Source organism: Acomys minous (genome assembly GCF_964271855.1).
Source record: "Acomys minous genome assembly, chromosome: 6".
NCBI lineage: Eukaryota > Metazoa > Chordata > Mammalia > Rodentia > Muridae > Acomys > Acomys minous.
This window is the reverse complement of record NC_140487.1, coordinates 40,376,381-40,394,452: the sequence shown is the minus strand read 5'-3', so window position 1 is coordinate 40,394,452 and position 18,072 is coordinate 40,376,381. Positions and strand designations below refer to the sequence as shown.

General features: G+C 52.3%; 1 protein-coding gene across 4 annotated transcripts in view; it reads right to left on the bottom strand.

Moving 5' to 3' along the window:
* Positions 1-225: 225 nt before the first annotated feature.
* ACTR3B (actin related protein 3B) overlaps positions 226-18,072 on the bottom strand; it is a 94,354-nt gene continuing 76,507 nt past the window's right edge. For all 4 annotated transcript variants that reach the window (XM_084784981.1, XM_084784980.1, XM_084784983.1 and 1 more), the window contains 3 exons: positions 2,973-3,098; positions 1,996-2,079; positions 226-1,108 (listed from right to left, as the gene is read on the bottom strand). In XM_084784981.1, coding sequence (XP_084641107.1) covers positions 1,013-1,108; positions 1,996-2,079; positions 2,973-3,098 — 306 coding nt within the window. In that variant the 3' untranslated portion in view covers positions 226-1,012. The remainder of the gene's footprint in view (positions 1,109-1,995; positions 2,080-2,972; positions 3,099-18,072) is intronic.

The following is an 18,072-nucleotide window of genomic DNA, read 5'->3' as shown; positions in this document are numbered from 1 at the left end:
CACACATACACACACACTCACACACACTCACACACATACACACACACACCTACACACACACACACTCACACACACTCACACACACACACACACTCACACACACACACATACACACACACACACACATACACACACACACACACACTGTATCAATCATCGTATCCTATGCAAACCCACACCTCTGAGCGGATGGGGAGCCAGAAGACACGACACAGAGAAGCTATAAAGATTCTAGCAGCTTTTATTAAACAGTGCAAGTAGTACTGCATCCACACTGGACAACGTTACACCATCGTCTTCTCTAAAGCAACTGCAGGAAGCTCGGCTACATCTGTAGCAGTTATCTGTAGCTACATCGGTAGCAACCCTCACACAATACTGGCCAGAGCTCAGACCTCACATCACCCCAACGACATGAGCTCACGTCCCAGCAGGCATGTGGCATGACGCCTGCTGTTCGGTTTGCCTGTACACACATCAGAACATGCCTCACAATTAAGCATTTTTATTACAGAACTCTGTGACATCCAGACCCTACTCATGCTTAGTATTAGCCGGTTATACCAAATACCATAAAATACAAAATGATAGGAAATATAAACATCAATTTGTATTTCAAGTTTATAACATTTTTATTTACAAAAATAGGCTGGGAGGGCCAGGGTTCCTCCGCCCTACCTTCTTTCCTGGAGAAACAACTTTGCATGACGTGTCCCTCTAGTAGTTTCTAAGGTTGCAGTGAACTCCTTCGGAGCTCTACTGGTCAACTAGAAGCCGGTGGAAAGGAGAGAGGGTGGGAGGGGGAGGGGAGGAGGGCCACGAACAGTCGAACAGTCGCACGGGATAAATGGCTTAATGGGAAGACTGCACCCAGGCCCACGCTCTGGTGATGAAAACGCGCTGCTCGCACACCGGTTCCACGCTGTATGTACAGGAGCTGTGGTTGCTCTGGGTTCTGAAGGACACTTATTCCCCAACATGACACTGTCAGACGATGGCTCCAAGGCAGACACTAGGACATCACTCCAAAGACAGGGTTGTGGCGGCAGATGCTGGGGCCGTATTCCTCATAGTCCTTCTTGGTGTGACAGACCTGAAAGAACTCCGGCTGTGGGAGGAGCAGCGGGAGGGAGATGATGAGCAGGTGGGAAGAGGAAACCACTGAGGAGAGGGGTGGGCCTATCTTCTTCCGACCAAAGGGGAGGGGCCATTATCCCGTCACAGTACTAAGCCTGACCTGGGTGAAATACCAGGCAGTTTATTTCACTTTAAAATTCATTCAGCAGTTCCCAACACTAGAAATCAACAACAAATTTCCTCAGTTCCCACTTTTTGGGGCCAAGTATGTGTTAGCCTGAACTAAAAATAGCTGCTAACAGACTCGAGGAGGGAAAATATTAATAAATAAATAAAATAATCACTAGGGAAGGACCCAAGGAAGTGCGGGGAGATGGCTCAGAGGGTACATGCTTGTCACTGAGCTCATCTGTACACTCTTGTAAAAGCCAGGCGTGCCAACGTACACCTCTAATCCTATTGCTGGGGACTCAGAGGCAGGTGATCCCAGGCTAGGTTAATTGATGGGCCAGGTCCTAGTAAGAAAGCCTGTCTCAAAAAAAGCTGCAAAGATGATTGAAGAAGATATCCAATATTGACCACTGGCCTCCTCAAATAATCTGCACACCCATATATGTACACACACACACACACACACACACACACACACACACACAAGGCCAGCCAGGATGATCTAGATTGCTTTTATATTTCACATAGCCATGTTTACCTGTAACCTACAATCAGCAGGGTGTTTGTGAATGAGAGAGGTACAATTTAAATGATAAGTAAAATATTTTTACACCGAACAGATTTATTTTGTCCGATTAAAGCCATGCAAACAGAAGACATGCTATTTAATTTTCATGGGCACTGAATATTTATCCAAACCCAACAGAGCAGCACATATGTCCACGGAACAACCTAGAAGGAACTTACAGTTGAGGCCAGCATGGAGCCTCCAAACCACACGGCGTAGCGCTGCATGTGGTGTGTTATCACCTGCACCTCCACGGGCTTGGGCTGCAAAAGAAAGCAAGTGTGTTCAGTCTGCACAGTCCACCCTTCCACCAGTGCTCGCAATGATGGGCGTGGCCTCCTCAGTGACGGCCTCAGCCTCACTGCAGCCCCAGGAGACTCGTGCCTAGCTGAGACCCTCTCTTCCAGTACTAAAACACACAGTTAACCTAACTGATGGCTTGAAGCAAACAGATCACACGGTTTAGCAAGGTCACTAACAAAGTGAACCTCCAAACACTAAAGCAAAACAAACAATGCAATGGGCACCCTCACTCCAGCGGACTCTCTCTCTCTACACACACACACACACACACACACACACACACACACACACACACACACACAGGCCTGATCTTGCAAAAGAGGGTATGGGTTCCCCTAATCCTAACCTCTAGCCCCTAACCGTAAGCAAAACCCTAACCCTAACCCATGGGGGAGGGGGGTCTCTTAAAAACGTCCTCCCAGGAATTCAGGCATCAGACCTCACTCAGCCGCCCCCTGCTTGAGCTTGGTTTCACCCCACACTGGCATGTTGCAGGGCAGCACGCACACAGCCGCCCCCTGCTGGAGCTTGGTTTCACCCCACACTGGCATGTTGCAGGACAGCAGCACGCACACAGCCGCCCCCTGCTTGAGCTTGGTTTCACCCCACACTGGCATATGTTGCAGGACAGCAGCACGCACACAGCCGCCCCCTGCTGGAGCTTGGTTTCACCCCACACTGGCATGTTGCAGGACAGCAGCACGCACACAGCCGCCCCCTGCTGGAGCTTGGTTTCACCCCACACTGGCATATGTTGCAGGACAGCAGCACGCACACAGCCGCCCCCTGCTGGAGCTTGGTTTCACCCCACACTGGCATGTTGCAGGACAGCAGCACGCACACAGCCTCCTACCTTTATCCTGCCCCCGCTGAGCTCTTCACTCAGCTTTAACCTGGCGTCCACCACTCTTTTCAAATCTCTCTGCAGCCGACGCCCAAAATCTCTGAACATCGTGGAGCCCCCAGAAAGAACGACGTTCTGAAAGACACAAGCAGACAGTGAGCAGCCTTGGGGTGAGACCAAGCTGCCTGTGATGGTCCAGGCATTGCTCCGCCCCATGCACAGCGGCTTGTGTGACTAACACACTGACCCAGATGCAGAGATGCTGACTGAAGCACTGAGCGCCAGCTGCCGGAACGGAAGCCTGGCTGTTGCTGGACCACAGTGCCTGCAGCAGTCCTCCTGTCTTCCACTCTCGTTGACCTACCAGACGCAGCACGCCCATCTCTGACGTCTGCAGAGTCCCTCATCTGAGACCTTTCACTAGCCAAAATGCACGGGTTTGTTGTGTCTGCGGAGACTGATCAGAACTACGGATGTGGAGGGGCTGGGATGGATGTTGCCGCTCCAGAGGACAAGTAACCTATCTCAAGCTAGCTTTAGTCCCTGAATTCCTTGCCCACCTCTGTGTCAGAACTAACATTTCATGACTAAAAGGTAGAGCCTTTTGTAATCTATTGACTTAGAAGACCCCCTAGTATCTACCAAACCAAAAGCTACAACAGTCATCAAATAGCATCCAAGATCTATAGAAAGGCTCCCCCTCCCCTTTGCTGTACCCATCTCTGATGTCCCCACCAGTATATTTTAGATTTGCTTTGATCTATAGCTTTCTTTGCTCTGTAAAACTCTGACGGCTTCCACTTTGGAACACGGAATCTGGGGTAACTGAAATCTGCATTTCTGAGCTATGATCACTCAAGTTAGGCTCCAGAATAAACTCTTTTTTCAAAAATGATTCATTCATATTTGATGTGCATTGGTGTTTTTAGCCTGCATGTATGTCTGTGTGAGGGTGTCACGTCCCCTAGATAGTTGTGAGCCACCAAGTGGGTCCTCTGGAAGAGCAGTCAGCTGCTCCCAACCGCTGAACCATTTCTCCAGCCCCAAGAATAAATTCTTATTTCCTTTAAGGTGAACGCTGTCTTTTTCAGCTACGAGGGGAATCAGAGACAGCCTGGCTACAGAATCTTTCTGAGAACCCCTCCTCCTTCCTCAGAGACTCCTGCCTCCTGCGTTGGTTCTCCTCAGAGCTCTACCATGCCATGTATCTGTGTCCTCGGAGTCACCAAAATGTCTGACTGCCTACTCACGGCATTAATAGCTATGTCCCCCTCCAGCCCCTCACCAGGGACTAGCTATTTTTCTTGTGACAGCGCGCAGCCAACCATTTCCCTGGGTACTTTCCTCCACTGTAAGCAGCTGAGAGCACACAGCAACCAAGCCAGGCCTGTGCTCGCCCCACCCCAGGCAGAACCCTCACAAGAAGCCAGAAAAGCCACACTAACTGACACACAAGCTCCAGACACATCGTAACATTGACCCTCAACCATGTTGCCGTACTAACCAGCCGGGCCCTCCTGTTCCTACTGGAACACTGTAGGGAAAAAGAGCGCGGAAATCTCCTGGGGAAACATTTTCAAATGACTCCTCCCTCTTCCCACAGCCCCAGGAGTTCTCCAGCCTCTGTCATGCCTGCATCAGACTTTCGGTGGGTGGGAAAGGGCGAGACGCATTAAACCACCTGGCTGTTAAAATGAAAGACAACAGCCCTCTTCTCTCAGGGTACAAAATATTATTTAGGACAATGAAAGCGAGATTGCCCTCATTTAACTTTCTGACAGAAAATATCATTTGAGAAAACTATAAAGAAAATAAAAACCATCCCTCAAGGAGCCACGGGTCCCCAGTCTTGCCTTCCTGGATGCTTTGTGTGGCTGCAGGGCCTCTGCAGCCAAGCACTCCCTTGGCCAGCCAACCCCTCACAAGCTTGTGGGAAAGGGATATCACACAGGCCCAGGCCAGACTGCCCAGGTTCTGCTCACTGCCGCTTGCTGTCCAGCTGAAGGCTACAGCAGCAGCAGTGAGATTTGCAAGGCAGGCAGTAGACACAGAGGCTATCTGAAACAAGCCACCTCAGGCCTGGTCTTCTGCCTGGGACATAATTCCAGTTCCTACCTGAGTCTGTGTAGAAATCTCACCTCTAATAGCCTCCCCCACAGACTTGGGAACGCCTACAAGAAGCCCTCGGTGTTCCAGGAGCTAGGCTGAGGACCTTCAGGGACAACACTTTGCCAGGCCATGACAGGGCTGAGCCGCAAGGCCGTGAGAAAGCACAGCCCAGTGGCCACTGTAACCTCCAATCAGATGTCTTTGGGAGGGTCCTGGAGGAAGCTTGCTGGTCAGATGGGAAACTTCTGAGAAAAGCCTTGCACAGCTCCCCAGCAGGGAGAGGTCCTCCAAAGCACTGTGGCAGCAGGCTGTTGCTGGGTCCCTGAGTATACTGTCACAGAATTCCCACAGGATACCTGAGGGAAAGTGGGATGCCATGCAGGGGCCCTGGAAGCCCAGTCTTCACAGCACTCATACCTGTCTCCTGGGCACTTGGAAGTTGTCACATGTTCCTTTGTGAAAACTAAATGCTGCTTTCACATAAAAACAAAACAACAAAAGCTTTTTCTTTTGTGTGTGTGTATGTGAGAAAGAGAGACAGAGACAGAGAGAGGTGAGGGGCATTTGAGGACGTGAGTGCAGGTGCGTTTGCGCTCAGAGGAGAACCTCAAGTGTTGGTCCTGACCTTCCACTTTGTCCCTTGTTCACCGTACACGCCAGAATGGCTGCCCCCATGATCTTCAAGGTGTCTCCTGTTTCTGCCCCCTTTCCCACCTCATCTTAGGAGACTGGGATTCCAAACACACTCTATCACCTTAAAGTGGTGTCTAAGGACTCAAACTGCGGTCCTCACATATACGTGGTGAGCACTTTCAAAGACACATGCATACATGTGCACGTGCACATGTGCCCATGCGTACACACACACACACACACACACACACACACACACAAAACCACCCAGTCTCCTCAGCCCAGTCTTTCTTAAATGTTTGAAACACAGTCTTTTCCTTAGAAAACCAGAAATGAATGCTGTTACCAGATCCTAACTGTTATTTCTGAAATGTCTTTCTCTAGAATGACAAAAAGTTTGTATCTTAAAATGTGATTTTTACATTTTTAAAAGACTTTTAAAGGGTCATGGCCCCTTTACTTGATACCCTATGAGCATATACAGGGGTAGGAAATCCCTCTCAGGAACAGTCATAGGGGAGGGGAATAAGGGGAAAATGGGAGAAAGGGAAGAATGGGAGGATAAAAGGGGTGGGATAGCCATTGAGACGTAACAAGAATAAATTAATAAAAAAATTAAAGATTAAAAACAAAGATAAAAAAAAGACTGTTTCGATTGAGAGGCATAAAGACATTGCTCTAGCCAGAGTGCTCCCATTTTGGCCTAGATTCCACCCAGTACCTCTTCAGGTATATGTTAGTACATGGGTTTTAGTGCCTTTACACAGCAATGGTGCTGGGTGACTGTGGAGGCTGTGCCCTGACTGTCACTGTGACTGTCATAGTGCTGGGTGACTGTGGAGGCTGTGCCCCTGACTGTCACTGTCACAGTGCTGGGAGAGGGTGGAAGCTGCACCCCTGACTGTCATTGTCATAGTGCTGGGTGAGGGTGGATGCTGTGCCCCTGACTGTGACTGTCATTGTCATAGTGCTGGGTGAGGGTGGAGGCTGTGCCCCTGACTGTGACTGTCACTGTCATAGTGCTGGGTGAGGGTGGAGACTGTGCCCCTGACTGTGACTGTCACTGTCATAGTGCTGGGTGAGGGTGGAGGCTGTGCCCCTGACTGTCACTGTCACTGTCATAGTGCTGAGTCCCTGACTGTGACTGTCACTGTCATAGTGCTGAGTCCCTGACTGTGACTGTCACTGTCATAGTGCTGGGTGAGGTTGGAGGCTGTGCCATGACCATCACTGTCACTGTCACAGTGCTGGATGAGGGTGGAGGCTGTGCCCCTGTCTGTCACTGTCACTGTCACAGTGCTGGGTGAGGGTGGAGGCTGTGCCCCTGACTGTCACTGTCACTGTCACAGTGCTGGGTGAGGGTGGAGGCTGTGCCCCTGACCGTCACTGTCACTGTCATAGTGCTGGGTGAGGGTGGAGGCTGTGCCCCTGACTGTCACTGTCACAGTGCTGGGTGAGGGTGGAGGCTGTGCCCCTGACTGTCACTGTCACTGTCACAGTGCTGGGTGAGGGTGGAGGCTGTGCCCCTGACTGTCACTGTCACTGTCACTGTCACAGTGCTGGGTGAGGGTGGAGGCTGTGCCCCTGACCGTCACTGTCACTGTCATAGTGCTGGGTGAGGGTGGAGGCTGTGCCCCTGACTGTGACTGTCACAGTGCTGGGTGAGGGTGGAGGCTGTGCCCCTGACTGTCACTGTCACTGTCACAGTGCTGGGTGAGGGTGGAGGCTGTGCCCCTCACTGTGACTGTCACTGTCACAGTGCTGGGTGAGAGTGGAGGCTGTGCCCCTGACTGTCACTGTCACTGTCACAGTGCTGGGTGAGGGTGGAGGCTGTGCCCCTGACTGTCACTGTCACAGTCATAGTGCTGGGAGAGAGTGGAGGCTGTGCCCCTGGCTGTCACTGTCACAGTCATAGTGCTGGGAGAGAGTGGAGGCTGTGCCCCTGACCGTCACTGTCACTGTCATAGTGCTGGGTGAGGGTGGAGGCTGTGCCCCTGACTGTCACTGTCACTGTCATAGTGCTGGGTGAGGGTGGAGCCTGTGCCCCTGACTGTCACTGTCACAGTGCTGGGTGAGGGTGGAGGCTGTGCCCCTGACTGTCACTGTCACTGTCACAGTGCTGGGTGAGGGTGGAGGCTGTGCCCCTGACTGTCACTGTCACTGTCATAGTGCTGGGTGAGGGTGGAGGCTGTGCCCCTGACTGTCACTGTCACAGTGCTGGGTGAGGGTGGAGGCTGTGCCCCTGACTGTCACTGTCACTGTCACAGTGCTGGGTGAGGGTGGAGGCTGTGCCCCTGACTGTCACTGTCACTGTCACTGTCACAGTGCTGGGTGAGGGTGGAGGCTGTGCCCCTGACCGTCACTGTCACTGTCATAGTGCTGGGTGAGGGTGGAGGCTGTGCCCCTGACTGTGACTGTCACAGTGCTGGGTGAGGGTGGAGGCTGTGCCCCTGACTGTCACTGTCACTGTCACAGTGCTGGGTGAGGGTGGAGGCTGTGCCCCTGACTGTGACTGTCACTGTCACAGTGCTGGGTGAGAGTGGAGGCTGTGCCCCTGACTGTCACTGTCACTGTCACAGTGCTGGGTGAGGGTGGAGGCTGTGCCCCTGACTGTCACTGTCACAGTCATAGTGCTGGGAGAGAGTGGAGGCTGTGCCCCTGGCTGTCACTGTCACAGTCATAGTGCTGGGAGAGAGTGGAGGCTGTGCCCCTGACCGTCACTGTCACTGTCATAGTGCTGGGTGAGGGTGGAGGCTGTGCCCCTGACTGTCACTGTCACTGTCATAGTGCTGGGTGAGGGTGGAGCCTGTGCCCCTGACTGTCACTGTCACAGTGCTGGGTGAGGGTGGAGGCTGTGCCCCTGACTGTCACTGTCACTGTCACAGTGCTGGGTGAGGGTGGAGGCTGTGCCCCTGACTGTCACTGTCACTGTCATAGTGCTGGGTGAGGGTGGAGGCTGTGCCCCTGACTGTCACTGTCACAGTGCTGGGTGAGGGTGGAGGCTGTGCCCCTGACTGTCACTGTCACAGTGCTGGGTGAGGGTGGAGGCTGTGCCCCTGTCTGTCACTGTCACTGTCACAGTGCTGGGTGAGGGTGGAGGCTGTGCCCCTGGCTGTCACTGTCACAGTCATAGTGCTGGGTGAGGGTGGAGGCTGTGCCCCTGACTGTCACTGTCACTGTCACAGTGCTGGGTGAGGGTGGAGGCTGTGCCCCTGACTGTGACTGTCACAGTGCTGGGTGAGGGTGGAGGCTGTGCCCCTGACTGTCACTGTCACTGTCACAGTGCTGGGTGAGGGTGGAGGCTATGCCCCTGACTGTCACTGTCACTGTCACAGTGCTGGGTGAGAGTGGAGGCTGTGCCCCTGACTGTCACTGTCACTGTCACAGTGCTGGGTGAGGGTGGAGGCTGTGCCCCTGACTGTCACTGTCACAGTCATAGTGCTGGGAGAGAGTGGAGGCTGTGCCCCTGGCTGTCACTGTCACAGTCATAGTGCTGGGAGAGAGTGGAGGCTGTGCCCCTGACCGTCACTGTCACTGTCATAGTGCTGGGTGAGGGTGGAGGCTGTGCCCCTGACTGTCACTGTCACTGTCATAGTGCTGGGTGAGGGTGGAGCCTGTGCCCCTGACTGTCACTGTCACAGTGCTGGGTGAGGGTGGAGGCTGTGCCCCTGACTGTCACTGTCACTGTCACAGTGCTGGGTGAGGGTGGAGGCTGTGCCCCTGACTGTCACTGTCATAGTGCTGGGTGAGGGTGGAGGCTGTGCCCCTGACTGTCACTGTCACAGTGCTGGGTGAGGGTGGAGGCTGTGCCCCTGACTGTCACTGTCACAGTGCTGGGTGAGGGTGGAGGCTGTGCCCCTGACTGTCACTGTCACTGTCATAGTGCTGGGTGAGGGTGGAGGCTGTGCCCCTGGCTGTCACTGTCACTGTCACAGTGCTGGGTGAGGGTGGAGGCTGTGCCCCTGGCTGTCACTGTCACAGTCATAGTGCTGGGTGAGGGTGGAGGCTGTGCCCCTGACTGTCACTGTCACTGTCACAGTGCTGGGTGAGGGTGGAGGCTGTGCCCCTGACTGTCACTGTCACTGTCATAGTGCTGGGTGAGGGTGGAGGCTGTGCCCCTGACTGTCACTGTCACAGTGCTGGGTGAGGGTGGAGGCTGTGCCCCTGACTGTCACTGTCACAGTGCTGGGTGAGGGTGGAGGCTGTGCCCCTGACTGTCACTGTCACTGTCATAGTGCTGGGTGAGGGTGGAGGCTGTGCCCCTGGCTGTCACTGTCACTGTCACAGTGCTGGGTGAGGGTGGAGGCTGTGCCCCTGGCTGTCACTGTCACTGTCATAGTGCTGGGTGAGGGTGGAGGCTGTGCCCCTGGCTGTCACTGTCACTGTCACAGTGCTGGGTGAGGGTGGAGGCTGTGCCCCTGGCTGTCACTGTCACAGTCATAGTGCTGGGTGAGGGTGGAGGCTGTGCCCCTGACTGTCACTATCACTGTCATAGTGCTGGGTGAGGGTGGAGGCTGTGCCCCTGACTGTCACTGTCACTGTCACAGTGCTGGGTGAGGGTGGAGGCTGTGCCCCTGACTGTCACTGTCACAGTGCTGGGTGAGGGTGGAGGCTGTGCCCCTGACTGTCACTGTCACTGTCACAGTGCTGGGTGAGGGTGGAGGCTGTGCCCCTGACTGTCACTGTCACTGTCATGGTGCTGGGTGAGGGTGGAGACTGTGCCCTGCCTGTCACTGTCACAGTGCTGGGTGAGGGTGGAGGCTGTGCCCCTGACTGTGACTGTCACTATCATAGTGCTGGGTGAGGGTGGAGGCTGTGCCCTTGACTGTCACTGTCACAGTGCTGGGTGAGGGTGGAGGCTGTGCCCCTGACTGTCACTGTCACTGTCACAGTGCTGGGTGAGGGTGGAGGCTGTGCCCCTGACTGTCACAGTGCTCAGGCTAAGAGAGAGAGAAGGGATAAAGGAATCCTGTTGGAGGACTAGACATTCTTTTTACATTTTGGAAATTCATATTTCATTGTTTATAATAGACTATAATTGTGCTATTTTCTTCCCTTCCTATTCCTCCCTCCCAACTCATCCATCTTCCTTCTCCTCTCCCTTTCAAAGTCATGGCCTCTTCACACACACACACACACACACACACACACACACACACACACCAAGTGCTCAGCCTGTTGAGTGTTGCCTGTATGTGTATGATGATTTCAGGACCGACCCCTTGGTATGGGGTAGCCAGCCTCATTCCTGGGGAGCCTGGCTAGCTCATCTGCAGCAGTGCTTAGTTGCCTGTGGACTAAGCACTCTGTGGTGAACTCTCCTCTGATTAGCTATCCCTACTATCATGACATTAACTCTGTTTCCATGCTATCTACCCTGCTCTAGAATGCCCCCCAACCCCCATTCCTTTCTTGGCTAGCTGGCTGCTTGTCTGCATGCAGAGACCACCAGGGAAGCTTATCCACAGAGAAGAATAAACTGGCTAGGGAGGAGTCAGGCTAAGAAGAGAGAGGACAACAGGCCCAGGGTGATGGGCAAAGGGCATGGCCCATCACAGTCCCATAGCTCTAAGAGGGAAGCCTGCTCTGTGATGGAAGTTGCAGGCCCATGAGAAGTGAGACAGAGCACTACAGCCAGTTATGTTTGCTCAGGGTCCCAGATTTCCCTGACACACTGAGAGCAGGGACCCTTGTCAGTCACAGCACCACCTGTCTTGGCAGTGGCTTGCTTGGGTGGACACACACAGAAGACCACTGAGCACGTGGTATCCAGCATCTGGTAAGGTAGGAAGAGGCGGAGGCAGAGCACGCTCCATACGCGGCTCTTTAGCTCTTGAAGGGGAGAAAGCCCACGGTTCTGAGGTTAGGACAGAGGATTCTTTGTGAGATGCGCGTGTGTGGCCGGTGTGCCGGTGCCTGGCTTTGGCTGTCGTGCGCAAGAATAGTGACTTCTGTGACACCACAGCACCTGGCACTGAGATGTCTGCTTTCCCTATGGAGGTGAGCAAGGGCTCCCCAGTAGCTATGTGATGCCCTCGACACACCCGGGGCCCCAGAACCCTGCTAGGCTGTAGTCATTGAAATCTAGAAGGACTTATCTGTAGTGCTGGGGGTGAGGGGGGGGAGGGGAGGAGAAAATAGAGGATAAAACCAGCCAGAGTACAGAATCATGCAGTTAAGTCACATCCCATCCTTGTCCCTCCTCAGCCCTCAGTTAGTTCCTCATTGGCTAGAATCCAGCATCTGTTGCTCTAGGGGTGACTGGCTTATATCTACGAGATAGAGAGGGGGCCAGTGGCTGCTTGAGGCTTCTCCCTAGGACATGAACGCCAAGCACACTCTTAAGCTCTTCCTGACAGCAATATACATGAGGACCGTTAATCAACTCAGAGCCGGGCTCTGACCAGTCACCAACACAGTGGTACCCAGAAAGAGCCCTGATCTCTGGGCTGAGGGTAAATGTATAGGTTCCTCTCCCTCCCAGCGCCCCAAAGCAGAGGAGTTCCAGCCTGGCAAGCATCTATTGGTTGAGTAACATAAAGAGGTCTAATGTCTAAAGTGACAAGCTACAGAAAAAGGCTCCAAGACCCACCATGGCTTAGCTTTCTTTGTTTACTACCTTGTCCGGGAAAGTGTCTGGTTTCTTATTAACCCTATCTCCGGTGGGCAGGAAGGAATGTGGCCACCAAACTGGGTCTCTTATCAACTCTATCTCCGGTGGGACCCTTCGGGTCAGTCACTAGGCAATGCTCTCTCTAGTGGGGCTGCTCTTTGCAGCTGGCCAGATTGTCTCCTGTAGGCTTATTTCTTAACCTTTGCCCCAGTAACCCTGAAATCCAATTTTAGTTCTTCTGGTATCTCAGCAGCACAGGCAGTGGCTCAAAGACGAATAAGAAAATGACACTGTGTGTGTGTGACAAAGCTGAAAACACAGCAGCATGAATACGGAAAGACGCAGGCAGCCTTGGCCATTAGGAAAGGCTCTTCAGAAGTTTATAAACTCACTAAGTCCTGTCATGTGTAAACGCGTGCACAAACATTACAACAACAGTGAAGCGTAGGAAACCAAGTCCGGCAGCAGCAAGAGGGAGGGTACCTGAAAAGAGCCACCTTTTGAGAGCCCACTGGTTGTCCTGACCTCCCACAAGGCCTCCCAGCTGCCCACCCTGTGGACAGCCATCTGGATCTGGCCGCCCTGCAGGCTTGCTTGTGAGTTTGTGACTCTGTTGAGGCAGGAAAATGATCAAACACAGAACGGGACTGAAAACGCAAGTCAAGTCGCATTAAAGACCTGGGCGCAACAACTGAACTTAGTGGCAGTTCTATCATCTTCAGAAAGGACCACTTCGGGGGAGGGGGCGGGGATAGTCCAGCTCCATCAAGCCGGTTATCCAAAAGATACTGATCATCAGAAATGGGCAGTTTGCCCAACACAACTCTGGCTTCAGAGACACACTGCAACACAGGACACCATCACAGCCACCCCTCATGCCTACAACGCTGCTCATCTCTTCATGGGGAAGTCACTCAAGGTGAAGATCCTGGGAGCTCAACCCCCGCAGCAGCAGCAACAACAAATTCCTATCCACTTAAAAAAAAAAGTCACCATTAACAGCTATTTTAGTACATAGAACAGGGCAAATATTAAGCAGCACATTAATACAATGGCCTCCTCTACCCAGCTCCCCAGTGTCCGGTTATATAACTCCAGACTCGCAATCCTCATGTGTCAGAGACTATAGGCATATGCTAGTGACCCAACGAATGCCATGAATTTGTACATTATTTTATTTCTTTAGAAATCACATCAACCTTAGTACATGTGATGTGCCCTGTAATGCAGGCGGCCTTCCGTGAACATCGGAGCACTCACATTCCTTCCCTCCCATCACCACCTTCCTTTTTTTTTTTTAACCTTTAGACCTTATTTTTTTTAATTTTTTATTAATTTATTCTTGTTAGATCTCAATGGTTATCCCATCCCTTGTATCCTCTCATTCTTCCCTCCCTCCCATTTTCCCCTTATTCCCCTACCCTATGACTGTTCAACCACCAGAGATCACTGTGTTCCCCTCTAAGCACTTGAGGTGCATGCTTACAAGTCTTCCCATAGTGCAGCAGCCATCTTTACAGCAGCATTCATAAACAACGCTCCTTTCTACCTTGTTACTTTGCACTTTAATAACTTTTATAGCATTAAATAAATAACTTTTATTTCCCCTCCAGTCCTAGACCGAGCTCAATTTTACAATTACTTGTCATGTCTTTACAATGGATTTCTTAATGAAAAAAAAATAATTCACCAGGGTATAAAATAAATATTCACCAGGATGCATCCGAAGTGCTGTAAGATCTCGGGTCACCCCCAGAGGTGGGACATGTCGGGGACACGTGGCTTCTCTGCAGCTTCAGAGAGGAAGCACTGAACAGCCACTGAGGTGCCTCAGTGGGAAAGAACAACCTCTCCAGGCAAATGGTGTGGGCGTCTCTGCCGTCTACACACTCACTCTTGTTATGTCAAACACATATGTTAACTGAAAGCAGACATATACATGTGTGTATTTCTGCAGCCTCACGACCTGCAGGTAAGATACTACATAAAAAGCAAAATACCCAGACAAAAATAATAATAAATTGAACCTCACGAATTAGACATTTCTGTTATTGTTCAAAATATATAACTAAGAAAGTTAAGACAATTCACAGACTGGCATGGCGGGGGGTGAGGGGGGGTGGGGGGGCAGAGGGCGGATATCTGTAACTCACACATCTGACTAAGAAGTATAGAAAGTATTGATAATAACTCGATAATAAATGAATTGGGGTCAAACATGGGTGGATGATCAAACATTCACCTTCACAGGACACCCCTCAGCCTCCATGCAGAGTGTCCTCCTGTCACACTCTGGAGTCTTCCACAAGCCTCTCCACAGTACCCGAGGACACAGAGCCCTGTGCGGGCTAGTTTTGTGTCAGCTTGGCACAGGTTAGTCATTTGGGAAGAGGGGACCTCAGCTGAGAAACCTTCCCTACCAGACTGTGGGCTAGCCTGTGCTGCATTTTCTTGGTTGATGAATGAGGTGGGAGGGCCACCCTGGACTGGTGGTTCTGGGTGACACAGGAGTGCAGGCTGAGCAAGGTAAAGGGAGCAAGTAAGAGAGCAGCACTCCTCTGTGGCCTCTGCTTCAGCCCCTGTGGCAGGGTGTGACCTGACAGCTGTAAGATGAAATAACCCCTTTCTATCCCAAGTTGTTTTGGGGAGTGCTGTTTAGCACAGCAACAGAAAGCTAAGAAAGCCCAACACCACAGGCCCCTCCTCCATCCTCCCTCCACCACAGGCCCTCCTCCATCCTCCCTACACCACAGGCCCCTCCTCCATCCTCCCTCCACCACAGGCCCCTCCTCCATCCTCCCTACACCACAGGCCCCTCCTCCATCCTCCCTCCACCAGGCCCCTCCTCCATCCTCCCTACACCACAGGCCCCTCCTCTATCCTCCCTCCACCACAGGCCCCTCCTCCCTCCTCCCTCCACCACAGGCCCCTCCTCTATCCTCCCTCCACCAGGCCCCTCCTCCATCCTCCCTACACCACAGGCCCCTCCTCTATCTTCCCTCCACCACAGGCCCCTCCTCTATCCTCCCTCCACTAGGCCCCTCCTCCATCCTCCCTACACCACAGGCCCCTCCTCCCTCCTCCCTTCACCACAGGCCCCTCCTCCATCCTCCCTCCACCACAGGCCCCTCCTCCCTCCTCCCTCCACCACAGGCCCCTCCTCCCTCCTCCCTACACCACAGGCCCCTCCTCCATCCTCCCTCCACCACAGGCCCCTCCTCCCTCCTCCCTCCACCACAGGCCCCTCCTCCCTCCTCTCTACACCACAGGCCCCTCCTCCCTACACCACAGGCCCCTCCTCCCTCCTCCCTTCACCACAGGCCCCTCCTCCCTCCTCCACAGGCCCCTCCTCCCTCCTCCCTTCACCACAGGCCCCTCCTCCCTACACCACAGGCCCCTCCTCCCTCCTCCCTTCACCACAGGCCCCTCCTCCCTACACCACAGGCCCCTCCTCCCTCCTCCCTTCACCACAGGCCCCTCCTCCTTCCTCCCTACACCACAGGCCCCAGCACTCCCTTCCCCCTCCCTGTCTCCCTGTCCTTCTTACCACAGTTCACTCTAGCAGAGAGCAGGGAATGGACCTCAAGATGCTAGGCCAGCCCTTGTGCCACCGCCAGCCCCCACCGCCAGCCCCTGCTCCCACACATGCCTTCTTCTGCCCTGGACCCTCAATGAACTACTAGCTCAGCTGAAGGGCTTTCTCTCCCCTTTATTTTCACAATATGCAATCTTATAATTGGAATCTTATAATCAGAAGTAAAAGTCAATGTGCACTCAGCTGCGGGAAGTCAAAACAAATCCGATTTATTACAGTCACAGCCCAGAATGCCCCCTCCCCTGCAGCAGAATTAATTCACCTAATTCAATTTATACAAGCATCCTATCAGATAAGACAACTGCAGCCTTTTCTCTGAACTAAATCTACAATGATCGCACATGTATCATTTCAAATTCCCAGCTGTCCCACATGATCACACAGTCTGCCCTAGGACCTCGGATCCTAATCTCCACATTATCTCCACCTGTCCATTCTAATTAGTGAGGCCCCCTCAACAGCAACAACAAGTCAGTGCTATGGTTCCCGTGTGAAATGTCTCCCACTGGTGACACTGTTTTTGGAAGGTTGTAGAACTTTGTGAGGTTGGGGGTCTAGATGGAAGAAGTAGGTCTCCCGGGGAGATGGCCTGACCCTGCTTCTTTTTCTACCTTGGCTATCGAGTTGCTGCTTTGGGAGAAAGCAGCTGCAACTACACAAGCCCACTAACAACACACACTCACCACCATCACAAGCCCACTAACACACACTCACCACCATCACAAGCCCACTAACACACACTCACCACCATCACAAGCCCACTAACACACACACACCACCATCCCCCATTGCCAGGCACCTACCACACCACACCCTCCCACTGTCACCAAGCCCCTCTGATACTTGGACTTCCCTGATACTGTGGACTTTTTAAAGCTGTAAACCAAGATAAAGCTCTTGTCCCTCAAGCTGCCTTTTTCAGGCACTGACCACAGAGATGATAAAAGTGACTAATACATTCAACAGGTGTCAGCCACTGTTCTAAATGCTGTTTGTCCCACATAAGCCTCACGTCATCCTTTTTTATAAAATATTTATTTATTATTTATACCACAGTGCTCTGCCTGCATGCAAGCCTGCAGGCTAGAAGAGGGCATCAGATCACATTATAGGTGGTTGTGTGCCCCCATGTGGTTGCTGGGACTTGAACTCAAGACTTCTGGAAGAGCAGTCAGTGCTCTCAACCTCCGAGCCATCTCTCCAACCCCATCCCTTATGTCATTCTTAAGGCCTCCTTACCACCTTTCCTTTTAAAGGACCAGTAGATCGAAGTTAAACAGCTGGGCCAAAGGCATGGAGCTAGGAAGCTGCAAACTGCCTAACTCAGAGCTCAAGGACTTGGGAGAAAGGTAACACAAATGTTTACTTAGAAACTAAACTACTTAGCTAGGCATGATGGTGCATGGCTTTAATCCCAGCAGGCAGGTGGATTTTCATGAGTTCAAGGCCAGACTGGTCTATAAAGTGAGTCCAGGTAGCTACCCTGTCTCAGAAAAACCACCTACAGCCAGAAGAAGAAGAAGAAGAAGAAGAAGAAGAAGAAGAAGAAGAAGAAGAAGAAGAAGAAGAAGAAGAAGAAGAAGAAGAAGAAGAAGAAGAAGAAGAAGAAGAAGAAACTAAACTACCTAACCCTGCACACATTTCCTTAGTGTCAAATACTGCCATATACCTTTATAAGTATTATCTAGTTATATCAGCCAACGCACCTCTGACATCTCAGCATCCCTGTGTGGGCCTTGTTCCAAGCAAGAAGCAAGCAAGGCTAAGAAACTGGGGAAGCAGGCATCATGATGCCCATGCATTGAGTGGCCAGTCCACAGCCCAGGCCATCTGCTGTGGGTCACCCACTCCTGACCATGAGGAAAGGGAGATGATGCTTCTTGAGCAGCCTTCCACAGGAGCCAGAACTCAGTGTGTGCCTGAGTGGAACCTGACAGATAACAAGTGTTCTCTTCTTCACTAACAATCAACACACTTGGTGGACTCCAGTTCTGGCTCTAGCCATCTTCTGAAAAGACATCTTCCTGATAGCCAGCAACTCCCACAAAGCCATAGAACATTGTCATTGAAAATCTAGATGTACTCAAAGGGGCCAGCAAGGTAAGAGGGTATCTTAGTCAGCAGCAAGTCCTCAGGTTAGGACCACTGGACTCAAAAGC